At 47.8% G+C, this 18,553-nt stretch overlaps 1 protein-coding gene across 7 annotated transcripts in view; it reads left to right on the forward strand.

Moving 5' to 3' along the window:
- The window catches only part of SLC7A1 (solute carrier family 7 member 1), a 93,380-nt gene that overhangs the window by 48,743 nt on the left and 26,084 nt on the right, over positions 1–18,553 (forward strand). For 5 of the 7 annotated variants that reach the window (XM_064275293.1, XM_064275291.1, XM_064275297.1 and 2 more), the window contains 2 exons: positions 13,105–13,488; positions 17,187–17,345. In XM_064275293.1, coding sequence (XP_064131363.1) covers positions 13,119–13,488; positions 17,187–17,345 — 529 coding nt within the window. In that variant the 5' untranslated portion in view covers positions 13,105–13,118. Of the gene's footprint in view, positions 1–13,101; positions 13,489–17,186; positions 17,346–18,553 lie in introns of all 7 variants that reach the window. The other 2 variants (XM_064275292.1, XM_064275295.1) reach the window with 1 other exon arrangement.

Raw genomic sequence — 18,553 nt, forward strand, 5'->3', positions numbered from 1 at the left:
GTTCTATTGGCCAGAAGCAGGTCAGAGGTCCTGCCCACACTCAAAGGGAGCACCTGGAGTTTGGATTATAGGGACCCCCTTAGAAACTGCCCACCACAGATCACCTTTCTCTGTTCTTTGAGAGAAAGATGGAAAAGTGCTTCCTATCTGCTGTTCATTTTTGTGAGAAATTGGTTCTTTTTTCCATAGTGACGTCTGTGATTTTAAATCTGTTAGAGGGTCACAGCTCTACGGGGTTTATTCTTGCAACCAGCATGCACTTTCGCGTGCCATCATTGTCCCCACTGGGCAGAGGGTGGTTCTGGAGTGCTGTTTTACCTCAGAGTATTGTGGGTTAAATTGTTTTTTGTTTTTTGGGTTTTTTTTTTTTGCGAGCTTCCTTAGAACTCAGCTGTGGTCTGTCATATTGTTTTGTCACATTGTTTGTATGGAAAAACGTAGCCCTGAGTTTCAAATGACTAACTCGACAGCGAACTTCTAGAAGGCAAGATGTCCGCCCGGCAGGTTCTGCTGTGGCATGGGGGAACGCAAAGAGTGTTATTTGGAGTGTAAGTTGCAGTGCCTGTTTTCAGCCTTTAGATGATCCTTCAACAACAGCAGAAGTCACCTGTGCTGTCTCCTGATTCCCTGAAGATGTGAAGTCTGTCAAAAGCAGAGACCAGACAGAGGAGAGCTTTGAATGTGCTCAGCCCGAATATCAAGAGGCACTGGGTCAAGTTCTGGTATCATTCTGGAGTGACAGGAAAAAAAAAAAACAAACCTGTTACTGTCGAGTTGATCCTAGCTGATGGTGACCCCACGTGTGTCAGTGTAGGACTGTGCTCCCTAGGGTTTTCAGTGGTGGATTTTTTTGGAGGTAGATCTCCAGGCCCCCCGAGGCATCTCTGAATGGACTCAAACCACCTACCTTTGGGGTAGCAGCTGAGCACATTAACTGTTGGTACCACCCAGGGACTCCTCTGGAGTGACAGCCTGTACTTATGACAGTACACTGAAGCCTCCCAGGGAAGCGGAGCGGGTGGCACAGGCTCTCACACTGCCTGAGAAGGATGACGTTCTAGAAGACCTCTTTGCACTTAATCCCATCCAACTTTGTCCTGTTTGTTGTTGGGTGCCGCCAAGTTGATCCTGACTCACAGCCACCCCATGTGACAGAACTGCCCCATAGGGTTTTTTTAGGGTATAATGTTTACAGGAGCAGATCGCCAGGTCTTTCTCCCGTGGAGCCCCTGGGTGAGTTTGAACCGCCAGCCTTTTCAGTTAGTGGCCAAGCTCTTAAGCACTGCGCCACCAGGGCTCTAGTGGGAACTATTTGTATTTGCCCAACATTCTGGGCTGCTTTGTCTGTCCCTGGACTCCAGCCATGACCTCTGGGATGGACCCTCTCCTGGCCTTTGATCATTTAGTCAACTTCCCTGGTATTATTGGGCTCTGGTGTAATTGGCCATTTGCTTCGGGCACCTTAAAGGAATCTCCGGCAAATCAGATAACGGTTTTCTTATAATAGAGAGTCTTCTGTTGCCTTTGCTGGGACGTCTTCTCTAGGTATGTTGTTGTCGTCGTGTGCCATTGAGTCGATTCCGACTCACAGCGACCCTACAGGACAGAGTAGAACTGCCCCACAGGGTTTCCAAGGGACGTCTTCTCTAGGTATGTTGTTGTCATCGTGTGCCATTGAGTCGATTCCGACTCACAGCGACCCTACAGGACAGAGTAGAACTGCCCCACAGGGTTTTCAAGGGACGTCTTCTCTAGGTATGTTGTTGTCGTCGTGTGCCATTGAGTCGATTCCAACTCACAGCGACCCTATAGGACAGAGTAGAACTGCCCCACAGGGTTTCCAAGGCTGTAGTCTTTGCAGAGGCAGATCACCGCGTCTGTCTTCTGCAGAGCAGCTGGTGGGTTCGACCTGCTGACCTTTCAGTTACTAGCCAAGCACTTAACCACTGTGCCACCAGGGTTCCTTTTCTTTAGGTATATTACATAGAAAGAAAACATCATGACTGGAAAAATAAGATAGATAGTTTTTGAGGATCAAATACAAGGGAGGTTGTGAACTACACCAGAAGGCTCTGGCATTTCTTCCAGATTATTAATGTTAACTTTTGGGGGGTAGGGGCCTGAAATTTTGGCCACCAGTGAAGTGTGACTGTGACAGGAGAGGAAGACCTACATAAAATGTGGTATTTCCTGCTGAGGGATTATTTACTGGGCTGGCAACTGCGTGACATGGACCGCATAGATAATTTCCATGGCAACTGTGGGCGTGTGCATGACGTCTGTGCCAGGGCTCTTTGAGAGAAAAACATGGATGGAGAAGAAATGGCAGGCAGATAGGAAAGGTTATAGCGCTTGTGTAAGCAAAGATGTTTTATTAGTGGGATTAAAATGTCATGCTCAAAGGCGAACACATTGATGTGCTGCTAAAAAGGAAGAAGACTGAGCCGTGAGTAGTGTAAAGTCATTGTGCTCAGTCTTTCCAAACCCTCCCACCTGTCTTACACAACGAGACCACATTAGTCTTTCTAAGATACCATTTTCCGGATGTACACCCTTTACTTAATTAAACATTTTATGGCTTGTGGTGACCTTCTGTATAGCAGAGTGAAACGTTTATCCAGCCCTGCACCGTCTTCATGACTGTTGGCGTGTTGGAGTCCATCGTCGTGGCCATTGTGTCAGTCCATCCCACTGAGGGTCGCCCTCGCCTTTGCTGGCCCTCGGCTTTGCCACACGTGATGTCCTGTTCCAGCGACCGTCCCTCCTGATGATGTGTCCATATAAGCGAGCCAGACAGTGCTGTGCTGTGATCCACAGGGTTTTCATTGGCTAATTTTCTGAAGTGGATCGCCAGGCCTTTCTTCCTAGTCTTGTAGTCTAGAAGCTCTGCAGAAACCAGTCCACTGTGGATGACCCTGTTGGTATTTGAAATACCAGTAGCATAGGCTTCCAGCAACACAGCAACACACAGGCCTGTACAGCACAACAGAACTGACAGACAGGTGGTGGTATACGAATTGTCGTTGTCGAGTGCTGTTGAGTTGATTGTGACTCACAGCAACCCCGTGTGACAGAGCAGGACTGCCCTATAGGGTATTTGAGACTATAATCTTTATGGGAGCATATTGCCAGGCCTTTCTCCCACAAAGCCACTGGGTGGATTCAAAGCACCAACCTTTTGGTTAGCAGCGGAGCACTTAACCATTGTGCTGCCATATCAAAACCAAACCAAACTCATTGCCATCAGGTCGATTCCCACTCATACAAAGAACAGCCTGGAAGGAAAATTGAGGTCCATTTCTGCATTTTGCTCATTTTCTTGACTAATGAGTGTGTACTGCCTCTGTTCTCTTTATGCTTTCCAGCACTTTCTGCTGTAGCCCTGGTGGGGTCCTGCAGCCCAAATTACCCACTTTTCCTCTGTCTCAAATAAAGTGCCCATTGCCCCAAAGCCAGTGGATCTGGCTTGATTCACTGCACTGTGTGAACGGCCAGTGGACTTAATTTCTGCAGGGGTGTTAGCATTCAAGAAGAGCTTTTCCTTATGAATCTTTCATTAGTAGCGTTTCAGTCAGGGTGACAAATACAGAATTGTCAGACAGCAGGGACAGTAAGCTTGGTCAAAGGCAGGTCAGCATGGCAACTGGTATAGAATAGAGTTTCTAGGATCAGACAACCGAGTTCAAATCCTGGTTCCACTTATAAAACGTAATCCGGCAGTTAAACGCCACTCTCTTAGCCTCCTGAGGGGATTGATCGCTGCCACTTCATTCATTTCTGGTGAGGATTCAGAGAAATGGTATCTGTACGTGGTCTGGGGCTGCTGCTGTTTTATGATGTCGGTTGCTCTTACCAGACCCTAGTTCACCAGGAATCTGTTCACAGGCTGAATTCTTGTAGCTGGTTCTGATTTTCAGCTTCTTTTTCCTTGTCTACCTTTTTTTCCTTTTAGTTAAAAAAAGTGTACTGTGGTGAAATATTTGGAACAAAACATTTCAACCATTTTTCCGTCTACATTTCAGTGACCTTAACTATGTTCACCATGTGTTCACCATGTCCTTGTCTGCCTTTGAACTACTGAATTCTCTAGAAATTCCATGTTTTTTTTCACATAATTGCTTGCAATAGCGAGGAGACTGGGGATGTGGTGAAAATTTACAGTTCGAGGACCAAGGCACCCCAGGCCTGCCATAAGTCAGTACATCACTGAACTGCCTGAGTTTTTGTTAAAGGTTTGTTGAGCGAGTGAGTCAGTGACTGGAAAAATAAGGCCTATGAATGTCAAATGAAAATTACATCAGTTTTGCATCAAATCCCCTGCCTTGCCCGAGATCCCATTGTTAGTTCTCCTGGTGCTTTTTTGAAAGAGGACATTTCTAGGAGGAGCCAAGTAGAACTCTTATTGACCCTTCAGGATCCTTTAGATGCCTAGAGAAAGAAAGAGTCAGTGTTCTTGTAGTATTCCTGAATTCCCATCTTGTTGTTACTGTTGTTAGGTGTTGCCAAGTCAATTCCGACTCATAGTGACTCCATGAGACAGAGTAGAACTGTCCCATAGGGTTTCCTAAGCTGTGATCTTTCTGGGAGCAGATCACCAAGTCTTTCTCCCGTGGAGCCCCTGGGTGGGTCCAAACCACCAACCTTTTGCTTAGCGGCTGAGCCAACCTGGGAATCTTTGGGGAACTTTATGCAGTGAAACCCGTGAGAGCTGGAACTCAACAGGACAGCTGTGTTTTCCTGGCTGTCGAAAGTTTTCTGCCTTCGACAGGGTGCAGTCTTGCCACTTCTCTATCACTCTGTACTAGTGGAAAATATTTTTTCCTTTTCTGACAGGTTTCTGCCTTGCACAGGTTCCAGCCTTCACAGGTTTTACTGTGATAACACATTTTTTTCCCTCAACCGAGATTTGAGAGCTGGTTCCCTAACAACCTTGGAAGCCCAAGTGAAATGCTCACAGTTCCTATAAAGCCCGCTTTATGAAAGCACCTAGCTCCGTTGGTAGGTCGAGTTCCATGTTCAGATGTTCTGGTTAATCCACATTGTACCTGAGAAGCAGCAGTGACTCTCTCTTTGGTCCTGCCCCCTGCAGTTTGTAGTCTCAGCTTTACCTTATCGTGAACCAAATACTGAGTTAGAAAAGAAGGTTTTCTTTGTATACTGCCAGAGTAGTCTGACTGATAAGGCATGTGTCAAAGGAACATTGAGCTCCTGATAGAATACATGTTTTTGTCATAAGGCGTCTACACAAAGGTGGGGGGCAGTGGTGGTTCAGTGGTAGAATTCTCGCCTTTCATGAGGGAAACCCGGGTTCGAGTCCTGGCCAGTGCACCTCATATGCAGGCACTGCCTGTATGTCGGTGGACATTTGTGCGTTGCTAAGATGTACAGCTTTCAACAGAGTTCCCAGACTGAGATGGGCTAGGAAGAAAGACCTGGCAATCTACTTCTGAAAATCAGCCAGTGAAATCCCTGTGGATCTCAGTAGTCTGATCTGTGACCCATCATGGGGATGGTGCGGGACCGGGCAGCGTTGGGTTCCGTTGTAAACGGGGCCACCGTGAGTCTGGGCTGCCTTGTGGCAGCTCACGGCAGCAGCACACGAGGCCATAGCGTCTGGCCCCTTCAGAGCCGGAAGTGCTCTTTCATCACACCCTGCTGGCTTCCAGAGGAACCGTTTCTGAAGCTTTGTCTGGTTACTTTGAAGATGTGCTTAATAGTTCCTCCACTGGCTCCTGACTTTTTTGTCATCCTGGGATGTGTGTGAACAATGTTGAGATGACAGTCTGGTCTGGGAGATGGTGTTAACAGAAGCTGTGGCAGAGCCTCAGTGAAGGAAAGCCCCAGTGACCGGAACCCTGAGCTGATTGGGACAGCCTGCTCTGCTTCTATGGGGCAGAGGCAGCTGACAAATTGCTAATTGAGATTTAAAAGAAAGAAATGAGCAGGAGGAATTGATGCCTACTGTTATAGGATAAGGTGTCCTGGCAGTGCAGTGGTTAAGGCGCTCAGCTGCTAAACAAAAGGGTCGGTGGTTCAAACCCACCAGCCGCTCCTCAGAAGAAAGATGCAGCAGTCTGCTTCCATAAAGATTACAACCTAGAAAACCAGGTGGGGCAGTTCTACTCTGTCCTGTAGGGTTGCTATGAGTCGGAATCGACTCAGTGTCAATGGATCGATAGGCTTATGCCCACCAACCACTGTCGTTTTCCTTTTCTGTCCTTTGCCTGTTCTGTATCTGCACCCCTTCATGAGACCTCACTTAGCTCTGTCATTTCCTTACCTCCTGCCAGAACACCGTGCCTCCCCGAGGTTCCCATCTTCAGTGTATGCCAGTCGCCTCGATGCTCTGATTGTTTTTATATTTACATTCTTGCACCTGGGCCTCCTAACATCTGGGGGAAGTGGAGCCTGCTTTGATGTCACTTCCTGTAGCACAGGTTTACCCCTGGTCATTAGTCTCCTTCTCTTCTCCCACAGTGTTAGCATCCTAGCCTACTCTTTGTGGGTCCCCCCAACCAGCTCTGGGCCCACAGCCTTCTAATACAAATGTTCAGCTCCCTTACCTGTTAGCTGCATGTCGTCGGGTACTGTCGAGAGGATTCTGACTCAGTGATCCCGTGTGACAGAGTAGGACTGCCCCATTGGGTTTTCTGGGCTGTAATCTTCATTTTTTTTTTTAATCTTCATAGGAACATTTCAATCACCAGGTCTTTCTCCCAAAGAGCCACTGGGTGGGTTTGGACTGCTGACCTTTCAGTTAGCAGCCAAGTACTTAACTGTCATGCCACCAGGGCTGGGACCTGCCAACTACCTCTGGTTGACCACCTGTAGGCTGGTGGGTCAGCTGCTGGTGTTTGAGGGAAGCAAACTGACTTAATTGACTAGGTATGTCCACCCATTAGTTGCATCCCATAAAATAAATAAAAAAGCCAAACCCGTTGCCAACCAGGTGATTCCTACTGACGGCTGTTACAAAGAACCGCCCTAAAGGGTTTCTTGGCCATGATCTTTACAGAAGTAGATCACCACGCCTTTCTTCCACAGAACTACTGGGTGGGTTTGAACCACCTTTCCATTAGTAGTAGAGTGTGCACAGTTCCCTCCACCCAGGGACCTCTGCTACCACCCCACAAAACAATACCTATGTTGGCCTAGTACAAATGTGACCACAGTCTGACTCCTGTGAGGAAGGTGGATTTTCTCCAAAGGATGGCATTTCTGAACTTGCTTCTGACCCCTTCCCCTTCCTCAAGCCGTTAAGGTGGACTTTTTCAGTGCTGAAATTATCAGTGAAATTTGAGAGTAAAAAATTGATACCATGCACACCTTCCCACCTTTATCAGAAACAGTTAAAACGGAGCCTGTGAATGTCTTTACCTTTGAAATCCCATGGGATCATTTGACTTCCGTTGTGACTTAGTGATCGCTAGGATAAACATTGGAGATAGAGCTTCTCTGAGAAGGGGGCAGGTTTCCTTTGCCTTCCTAAAAGGGCGAGTGTCCTTTAGTGATGAGTGACTGGGTGCAGCCAGGCTTGCCCTTGCAAGATTTATGTCAAAGCCTCTGATAAAAGTAGGTGTTTGCTAACATTGCATGAATTCCTCCCCACAAGAAAGGATAACCTGATCCCCTTTCAGAGTATTCTGGCAGCTTTCTGGGTAAAACCCCACAGCAGGAAGCCTATATAAACCTGACATTGCTGGGGTTAGTGTGGTGACTTTCGTTCTGCACAGACAAGTCTCTTTCACTCTCAGTGATGGTTGAATGAACGGCTGTAGAGTCCTGGCATGAATGTAAGTTAACCGGGAGAGATAGTCTAACGTGCCCAAAATGCTGATGGAGAATGCCCCTTGGAAAAGACTTTGGCGTTACCTCTAAGGAGACTGATGATTGTTAGTGATCATCTCATTTTCTCCTGCCGTGGAAAGTAGAAATGAACACCTAACTTGACATTCCTGTTCTCCAGATTATCAGCTCCAGGCCTCCCGGTGGCACTCGGCTGCATTTTTGCTCCAGTATCTTCCATGGGAGCGCTGGTAGCACAATGGCTAAGTGCTTGGCTGCTAACTGAAAGGTTGGTGGTTCTAATTTGCCCAGCAGCTCTGTGGGAGAATGACCTGGCCATCTGCTCTTGTAAAGATTGCAGCCTAGGCGGCCTTATGGGACAGCTCTACTCTGTCACGCAGGGCTGCTAAGAGCCGGAATCTTCGCGATGGTGCCCAACAACAGCGATTTTCCAGAGGAACTGAGCTTTCCCTCTCCTTAGCAAGCAGCACTTAAGAAAAAACAAAGGTAGAAGTAAGGGGAAGTTAACTTCCAGCCAGAGTCCCTGCTCTGCCCCATGGTACACAGCGGGCTTTCTTCAGGGCTCGTCTTCCAGAGAGGGACGGGCAGGAATGATTCCTGAAGAAAATGGGCCACCGTGTACCTACCTCTTTAAAAATCATGAACTGCATCTGTGCAGCTAGGGGCGTCTAACCAGAGATTTCCGTTTTCACATTATCCTTGAAAATCCATTGCAGTATCCAAATTTATGGTATTTAATAACCTGCCCCCTTTGCCTTGTATCCAAGGAGCCCTGGTGGCACAGTGGTTAAGTGCTCGCCAGCTAGCTGAAAGGTCTGCAGTTTGAAATCACCGGTCGTTCCTTGGAAGAAAGGTGTAGCGGCCTGCTTCTGTGGAGATGGCAGTCTTGGAGACCCTATGGGGCAGTTCTGCTCTGTCCTGTAGGGCTTCTAGGAGTTGGAATTGATTTGATTGCAACAGGCTTGGTTTTTTTTGGTGTTCTGCTTTGAAGATGGCGCTGAAGTCTTTCCAGTGTGGCTTTCTCCGAGTGGCTTTTCTATGCATGTGCCCGTGCGTGTGCACAGGCACACACACAGTTTCCAGCTGTGCAGACCCAGGTGGGTGGTCTCATCCTAAGATGGAGGGACTGACTGCACAGGAGCCGTGATCTCAGACGGCTCAGCCGTCTGCTCCTGGTGCATGTCTGGGGCCCAGTCTGCTCCCAGGAATCCCAGTGTGAGCACGCTGGCAGCTTTTGGTCCCAGTGAAGTCAGATGAAGTCAACAGCACCCTCTGGAGAAAGGGCCTGGATCTCTTTACTCTGTGAAACTTCAGGGGGCGGGGGGAAGCTGTTTAATAGTGTGCCTTTGTCTTGGGCCTGGCTTTCATTGTTTTGTTGAGAGAATCAGCTTATTAGTAACCAAAAAACAAGAATTAGAGCAGGTAAGCCTGTTCTTTAAATCCATCCATCAATCCCCTTTCTCAAGCAAATTAAAAAACAATGTAAGCACTAAGGTGTTTTCACACCCCACTTCAAGGTTGGCTGCAATCAGAAAGGTTGGAGGTTCAAGTCCAGAAAGAGCTGTTCTCTAAATCCATCCATCAATACCCTTTCTCAAGCAAATTAAAAAACAATGTAAGCACTAAGGTGTTTTCACACCCCACTTCAAGGTTGGCTGCAAACAGAAAGGTTGGAGGTTCAAGTCCAGAAAGAGGTGCCTGGCAATCTACTTCCGAAAAACCAGCCATTGAAAACCCTATGGAGCATGGTCCTACTCTGACAACACAAGTCTGAGTTGACTCAGCGGCAGCTGATTTGGTTTTTTAAAACACCCTCTTTCCCCTCAAAATTAAGTTGAGAAGCATTTTTTTGTAGCTCCCCCAAAGCACAGCCTTTTCTGCCAAGGCTTGTGTTGAAAAGTTGCATTTTCTCTTTAAACTTTTTATAATCCAGTCAGTTTGTTCGCTCACTGCTATGTTGTGATGATTTGAAATTTGACTTGATCAAATAAAAGTTAAACCCTACAAAGAAGCAAAAACCTCACAAAAGGCAGTCCTGGGCGAAATGACACCTTGGGCCCCAGGTCACCGGTGGAGAGCACTGGGCCTCACCCTGGTCCTGGTGTCCCAGGTCCTTGTCTACATTTCTTCTTCTTCTCCCCGTATCCCACACAGAACCCTTTACGGGACCCTGGCTATTGTGGCCTTGGAGGAGGCGCCTCAGAATCTGCTCCCGTTACTGTTTAGAAACCTGCCATTATGTGGCTGAAAACAAATCAGGGAGCCGTTGATCTTTGTGTCGGTGTATCCCCTGTTTGCATCATGGATCCCTCTGTTCTCTTATTAAACTCTTCTGTCAGTGATTTTTCCACTCAGTTGCTCTTCCGTAAATAACGCTGTCTTTCTTCATTTCCTGCTTGTTTCCTCTCCACTTCCTCCCCACCTTGCTATACGGTGATATCATTTCCGACCCACCTGTAATGCCAGATGGGTGATCAGGAGTCACCACCCCCGACTGAGATCCCAGCCTGTGCCTGGGTGGCTCTGTGACCTTGTTGGACACTTGGCTCTCTGAGCTGTTTTTTCCTCATCTATGTTACAAGGGGTTCGGGTCCCATGGTTTTTATTCCCCATTCTAGCTAAAATTGTACGGATCTTGAGATTTTTCCCTTTTCTTGGCCTGTCAGATAGGATACATAAAAGGACCACCCAAGATTCCTCCAGCTCCAGTGCAGGCAGAATTTAGGAGTGTAAGAAGGGGTGGGTGGGCAGTGAAGGGTTTTAGGTGGTTAGATGTGGACATTTTAGGACCTGTAATCTCCATCTGGTAGTCCTGGTGACACAATGTTAAGCCCACAGCTGCTAACCGAAGGGGCAGCGGTTTGAACCACCAGGAGCTCTGCGGGAGAAAGACCTGGCGATCTGCTTCTGTAAAGATTACAGCCTTGGAAACCTTATGGGGCAGTTCTGCTGTGTCACGTGGGGTCACTGTACGTCAGAATCGACTTGACGGCACCCAACAACATTTTCCATTCAGACTGTTATGTTTTACTGGTGACTTAGTTGCAGCTAAGTTAGGTCAGTAAATGTCAATTAAAGATGATTCTGTCCAGGACACCACATGCCATTTAATTGTCGTGTCATCCTAGGTTCCTTTAGACTATGGCAGTTTCTCAGACATTCCTTGATTTTGATGACTTTGACAGTTTTGAGGGGTACTGGTCAGGTATTTTGTAGAATGTTCCTCAGTTGGAAACCTCTTGATTTGACTGGGGTTATGGGCTTTGGGGAGGAAAACACAGTTAGAGTGCCATTTTTCTGTTACTAGTTCATTTTGGAGATGACAATTCTGTATTGTTTTCCTGAGCTGCAAAGCGGGCTTTTGAATACAGTGCCCACCGCTGTATCTACAGCAAGACGTAATTATGCAAGTTTCCTGGTGCTATTGGGAATGCATTTTCCTATAGAAGTGGGGTCTGGGGCAGGGTAAATAATACCAGGGTTCCTTATAGTCGGGTTAAAGAGACCTTTGTGAGCGGTCTGGGGGCCCAGCACCCACACACCACATTGCTGCCGAAAGGGTAAATAATACCAGGGTTCCTTATAGTCGGGTTAAAGAGACCTTTGTGAGCGGTCTGGGGGCCCAGCACCCACACACCACATTGCTGCCGAAAGGGGAGCACAGCTTGACCTTGAACCACATCCGTCCCACCACTGCCAAGGTGCTTGCTGGCTGCTGGCCCATCCTGGCCAAGTGATCACCGATGGTTGTCACCTATCTCGGAATGAACTGCCTGGGCAGAAATGGCCTGTATGTTACACGAGAGCAATTAAAACCCAGACCTGGGTCAATGCTACACGTGTGAAGTGTCCTGCGGCCCTCACTGGGTATGGTCCGTGGGGAGGTTGGATGATGTCAGACAGTATGTTAGCACGTGCCATGTCTTGGTAAGTTGTTGTTATTTGCTGTCCAGTGGGCTCTGACCCATGTGATCTTATGTACAACAGAACAAAACGTTGCCTGGTCCCACACCATCTTCATGATCTCTGGTAGGTCTGAGTCCGTTGTTGCAGCCACCATGTCAATCCATCTCATGGAGGGGTTCCCTTGCCTTTGCTGACCCTCTTCTTTACCAGACATGATGTCCTTTTCTAGCTTGGTCTTTCCTGATAATGTGTCCAAAGTAAGCAAGCCGAAGTCTCGCCATGCTCATCAGGGGCATATTATGTAGCAATTCGGCTCACATTTTGGTCCAAAAGAAAGGTACTTCCTGGAGTAGTAACGGTTAGAAAAAGCCCTAACATATAATAAGTCAACATTTGTCTGCTCTGGGCCTAACTCTGTGCTGGGGGCTGTTAACTGAAAAGTGAAAACAGCTTGGTCTTTGCCCTCGGAGAATCCTAGACAATTCCAAAAACCATTGTCATTGCAGTTCAAGGCCCCTGAGTTTTAATAATTAAATTACAATTGGGTTTGGTTTGCCTTCCATTACAGTGTCTTTGGAATAACATCTTGTTTTTCTTGGGAAATTATATAATTATGAAGGACAGGAACAGTGCCATTTATTTGTGTTTCCCTTACTACATGATTTCTGCCCATAGAAGGCTCCCAGTGGTGACAATTGAAATAAGCATGGAAGCTCAAAGCTGGAAAAGTAAGATCAGCTGAGTATATTGGTTTCCTGGGGTATTTCTGGAGTCCCTGGGCAGTGCAAATAGTTAAGTGCTCGACTACTAACTGAAAGGTTAGTGGTTCAGACTCATCCAGAGACGTCTTCGGAAGAAAGGCCTGGCTGCCTGTCTCTGTAAAGATTACAGCCTTGGAAACCCTATGTGGCAGTTCTACTCTGTCAAATGGGGTTGCTCTGAGTTGGAATCAGCTCGATAGCACCTAAGAACAATAACAACATCTGGGTGGTGCAGAGGATTAATAGGCTTGGCTGCTTATCCAAGGGTTGGCAGTTCAAACCCACCTGGAGGCACCTCGGAAGAAAGACCTGGCACTCCACTTCTGAAAAATCAGCCACTGAAAACCCCAGGGAGCCCATTCTACGCTGATACATATGGGGTTGCCATGGGTTGGAGTCGACTCAACAACAGGTGGTTTAGTTGTTTTATTTGGGTGTTTGTCCTTGACTGGACAAGTCACTGTATATGGCAGTCCTTCTGACACTGGATCACGGACATCGGAGACGCCCAACCTAGCAGCCGTGAATGACTCTGAAGGGCCTCACTCCTGTCTGTGGGGGAATATGTGATAAGATGAGTGGTTGAGAAGAACGGCAGTAGTGACATGCCTTTGTTCTTTGTTGCCAGCAGATTTGAGCCACAAAATGGGGTGCAAAGTGTTGCTCGACATTGGCCACCAGATGCTGCGCCGGAAGGTGGTGGACTGCAGCCGGGAGGAGAGCCGGCTGTCTCGCTGCCTTAACACCTTCGACCTGGTGGCCCTCGGCGTGGGTAGCACGCTGGGCGCTGGCGTCTATGTCCTGGCCGGGGCTGTGGCCCGCGAGGATGCCGGCCCCGCCATTGTCATCTCCTTCCTCATCGCCGCGCTCGCCTCCGTGCTGGCCGGCCTGTGCTATGGCGAGTTTGGCGCTCGGGTGCCCAAAACGGGCTCGGCCTACCTCTACAGCTACGTCACCGTGGGCGAGCTCTGGGCCTTCATCACAGGCTGGAACTTAATCCTGTCCTACATCATCGGTGAGTCCCAGGGAGCCTGGGCCCGAGCCTTTCTGTCAGCCTTCTCTCTGCTCCACTTCACACCACGGGCGGGGCCCACTGTGTCCTCACCTCGACCATGGGTCTCTCTCCTCTCCAGGACCTGCCGTCTAGCCTGACTGCTGTCAATTGTTTTCCTTGTCACGGGCGTTGCTGCGGTGATTATGCTCCCTCTGGTCTGTGCACGTTTCTGGGTGGCACAGACGGTGAGTGCTCAGCTGCTAACCTAAAGGCTGGCAGTTTGAATCCACTTTGGGAGAAAGGCCTATTGATCTACTTCCGAAAAATCAGCTATCGAAAACACTATGGAGCACAGTTTTACTCTCATGGGGTCGCCATGAGTCAGGTTGACTTGACGGCAACCAGTTTGGTTTAGTTTTTTTTTTTTTTTTCTTTTGGTCTGTGCCCTTGTTTTTAATGGTTAAGGTGGCAACCAGGCCAGGCCAACAAGGCCATCACTCCTGCTGATTTGGGAGACGTAGTATGGGGAGGGTGTTTCTAATCAGTTAAAAAAAAATGGAAGTTTCTTCTAGTATTTTTTTTCTGATTACTAGAGTAAATACTGGGTTTTTTTAAATGCACCACCAATACTGAAAAATTTGGGAATTCTAGAAAAGCAGAAAGTAGAAACTGCCCGGTCTGACAACAGATAATTTTCTCATTCATTCATTTCTTTCAACAAATACTTGTTGAGCCAAAAATCAACCCTGTTGCCATCAAGTTGATACCAACTCATAGTGACCCTGTAGGACAGAGTAGAATTGCCCCATAGGGTTTCCAAGGATCAGCTGGGGAATTTAAACTTGTCTACCTTGTGGTTAGCAGCCGAACGCTTAACCACTGTGCCACCAGGGCTCTGATATATATACTTCCAGTTTGGTAGGTAAGGTGATTTGCATTTTGATTAGAACTGAAGTTGGACCCATCAATTTAAAAGAAACAAACGCCTGAATATAAGAACAGGCAAAGGCTATCCATACCCACTGCCATCGAGTCAGTTTCAACTCACAGAGACCCTATAGGACAGAGAGAACTGCCCCATAGGGTTTCCAAGTCTGTGATCTTTATGGGAGCAGACTACCACATCCTTTCTCCTGTGGAAGGGCTGCTGGGTTCGAACCTCATACCTTTCGGTTAGCAGGTGAACGCTTAACCACTGCCCCACCAGGGCTCCTTAGGTGAAGGGTATGAATGACCAGTTCATAACAGTAGAAATACAAATGGCCCCCGAATATTTAAATTATTTTTAGCGAACTTTTTGTACTGTTATCAAGAAACAGTAAGATTAAGTTGGGTACAGATTGCTCCTGAGCCCACTGGCCCTGGGGATCTTCATTGGAGGGTGTGTGCTGCGGGCTCGGGCCCTCACGGCCTCAGATCCCCAGCTCCTGCCGGCTTCGCGCTGGCCTCAACTCTGTGGCGGGTGGGTCCTCACGGCCTCAGATCCCCAGCTGCTGGGGGCTTCGTGCTGGCCTCAGCTCTGTGGCGGGTGGGCCCTCACGGCCTCAGATCCCCAGCTCCTGTGGGCTTCACGCTGGCCTCAGCTCTGTGGCGGGTGGGCCCTCACGGCCTCAGATCCCCAGCTCCTGTGGGCTTCACGCTGGCCTCAGCTCTGTGGCGGGTGGGCCCTCACGGCCTCAGATCCCCAGCTCCTGTGGGCTTCACGCTGGCCTCAGCTCTGTGGCGGGTGGGCCCTCACGGCCTCAGATCCCCAGCTCCTGTGGGCTTCACGCTGGCCTCAGCTCTGTGGCGGGTGGGTCCCAGCTGGCCCAGTGCTCCAGCTCAGGCTCTCTATGCAGCACCTTTTTCCTTTCACCATCTGCTGAGAGCCCACATAGCTCACTCTTCGAAGTTCTAAAGTAAAATTCATCATTATTTTGTTTTTTTTTGTGAAACATCAGGACTTGTAGCCACACATGGCTCTCCCAAACCAAAGCCTCTTGGTGGGCATGTAGCTGTTTTAAATGGACTGTTAAGTTTTCCGAGGCTTTACCTGGGCCTCAGACGAAACCCGGAGCAGGAAGTGCCCCCTGGCTCCAGAGCAGCAAACACATGATTCCTTGCCAGAGTGCTGTTTGCTCTTCTTGGTCAAGCCCACGCTTTACTGGAATTTGTTCCCAGCCGTAGCTATGGGGAAGAGCAGGGTGGCCATCAGACGCATTTGTTTTTATAGCCGTCATTCAGAAATGGGCTGTGGACAGAAAGACAGGGCTTGTTGACAGACCCTGAGACACAGGATTCTTTGCATCGTGGCCCTGGTGGACAGAACTCCTAACTGGCTGGCTGCTCAGGGTTAAGAAATATGGTTAAATTTTTGAGTTTTTGGGAAAATATCATGAGACCAAATTGCTGACTACTTTGGTTAAATTCTGTGGCTAAGTCAGTCCACAGTCAGTGGCAAGGCCAGCTTTGAAAATAAGGGACAATATTATATGCTAATATCAAGGAGACCTGGTAGCTTAACCGGTTAAATGCTTGGCTGCCAATCCTGTGACTTTGAGGCAGAAAGACCAGGTAATCTGCTTCTGTAAAGATGACACCCCAGAAAACCCAATGGGGCAATTCTGCTCTATCACATGGCGTTGTCAGGAGCTGGAATCAGCTCAGCGGAAATGGGTATTTTTTTATGCTAATATTGGGAACTTAGCAATGTTTTTTGGAAGAAACACTAGAAAAACAGTACCTTTTTACGGATTTTTTTTTTTTAAAGAGCAGGTCACTTTTGTTGGCATTTTTGGTGCCGCCTCACTTTGTGTTTCTTCTGGCTCAGGGGTGGGTGAGGGGCTGGGGGCAGGTTTGGGTTCAGGGGAATGGGGAGAGCTGGGCCTGGTTTGCTGCTGGCGCCCTGGTGAGTATCGGTTTGTGTGCGCCCCCATTCTGACGTTGTGTGGCAGAATCAGTGATGCCTGCTCTGAGGTGAGCAGGCATCTGTCCTGAGTGTGAAGGCCACCTCTGGGGGTCTCCCTGGTCTTCCTCCTCCCAGAGAGCAGTGTTCACAGCGAGGCAGGCCCCGTCAGCTCTGCTGCCAGGGTATTCTTGGGAAAGGGCACTTCTGGAACAATGGTTCTCAAAGTGCTAATTGTGACCCTTGAGTGGATTGTGAAATCAGTTTAATGGGTTGCCACCAGTATTCCTTTTCCTAATAAAATGAAATCAGTAGAATTGACTAGATACCATCAGAATGCTTCTTGGATGGGGTGGTGAGGGTAACTGTACACCTTGACTCAGTTGTGTGTATTTGAATTCCATGGTATGCAGGTGTGTGTTGGGCTGTGGTGTTCATGTGTTGCTTTCCATGCCCTTAGAAGCCTTTGCATACTTTCCCTTGAAATATTAATTGACTCCTGCTTCTGTGTTAACAACAGGAGTCCTGGTGGTGCAGTGGTTAGGTGCTCAGCAGCTAACTGAAAGGTCAGTGGTTTGACCCTCCAACCGCTCCGCGGGAGAAAGGTGTGGCAACCTGCTTCCTTAAAGATTGCAGCCTTGGAAACCCTATGGGGCAGTTCTGCTTTGTCCTATGGGGTCGCTATCAACTCAATGACACCGGGTTCTGGGTTAGCATACGGCGGTCAGGCTATTTTGTGTGACTTCTGCCTGGGTGCTGTCAACATTGAGCTTGATGACAAAGACAAATTAATGATTTCCCTTGCATGTCCTGTGATGCTTCTGTTTTGTGACAGGTACGTCGAGTGTGGCCAGGGCCTGGAGTGCGACCTTTGACGAGCTGATAGGCAGACCCATCGGGGAGTTCTCGCGGACGCACATGGCCCTGAATGCCCCTGGGGTGCTAGCCGAAAACCCTGACATATTTGCTGTGATTATCATCCTCATTTTAACAGGTAAAGCAGCACATTCAAAAAGATTGAGTCGGAGTGATGGGTCCGGGTGATATAAAAGACTCCTGTTAGGTTTCCTTTCCTTTGCTTTTTCTCTTCCCTCCCCAATTTCCTTTTTTTTTTGTAATCAGTGCCCACATCTTTTTTTACTTGACCCTGTCTTAATGGCTTTTTTAAATAGGTTCACATGGGATGGACCTATTTCATAGCTGTGGAGTTATGTGTCATTAAAAGAGAATTGTAGGTCCCTGGGTGGTGCAAACAGTTAACATGCTTGGCAGTTGGAGGTTCAAGTCCACCCAGAGGCACCTCGGAAGAAAGTCCTGGTGATCTTTGCGAGAAATCAGGCATTGACAACCCTGTGGGGCCCAGTTGTACTCTGACACACGTGGGGTCGTTACGAGTTAGAGTTGACTTGGCAGCAACTCGTTTTATGGATTTAAAATTTTGGTGGCAGTGCAGACTTTTGGTACAGGTGACTCAGGAACATGAACTCTTGTGGTTCAGTGGGTGACCGTTTGGGAAGGGAGGCTGTCGAGTCTGCTGACCTGCCAGAGGAACGACGTCTGGAGCATTGATGTGTGCCTGGACGTGTAAAGACGTGGTTGGTTTTACAACCGTCAGGACATCCTGTAAGTAAATAAGCTTCATGTTAAAGTGGTGCTTGCAGAATTTTAAAATTACAAATGTTGCTCAAACACAGCTAATGGCAACTTTTTTTTTTTTTTTTAAATAATATCTTACTGTGTTTTCAGTGATGTTTAGGTTCCCATTCAACAATTTCTACACAAGTTGTTGAGTGACATTGGTTACATCTTTACAATGTGTGAACGTTTCTTGGTATTTTCGTTCAGGTTGGTCTATTTCCATTTGATCTAGTTTCCCTCCCCCCTTACATTCTCATTTTTGCTTTAAAGTAATTGTCGATCATTTTGTCTTATATAGATTTTTTTAAAGGAGCACAGTACTCACGTGTGATAGTCTTTGTGAGCCAATCTGGTATTTAGCTAAAAAGTGACCTTGGGCTAGTTTCAGTTCAAGGTTTAAAGAGTCTTGAGGATCCTCTAGTCTCAACTGGTCCAGTAAGTCCAGGGTTTTTGTTGTTGTTTGTTTGTTTTTGAATTTGAGATTCTGTTCCACATTTTTCTTCCATTCTATCAGGCTCCATCTATTGTGTCCCTGATCAGAACTGTAAGTAGTGATAGCCGGGC

The sequence above is a fragment of the Loxodonta africana genome, chromosome 23 (genome assembly GCF_030014295.1).
Source record: "Loxodonta africana isolate mLoxAfr1 chromosome 23, mLoxAfr1.hap2, whole genome shotgun sequence".
In the NCBI taxonomy this organism is placed as follows: Eukaryota; Metazoa; Chordata; class Mammalia; order Proboscidea; family Elephantidae; genus Loxodonta; species Loxodonta africana.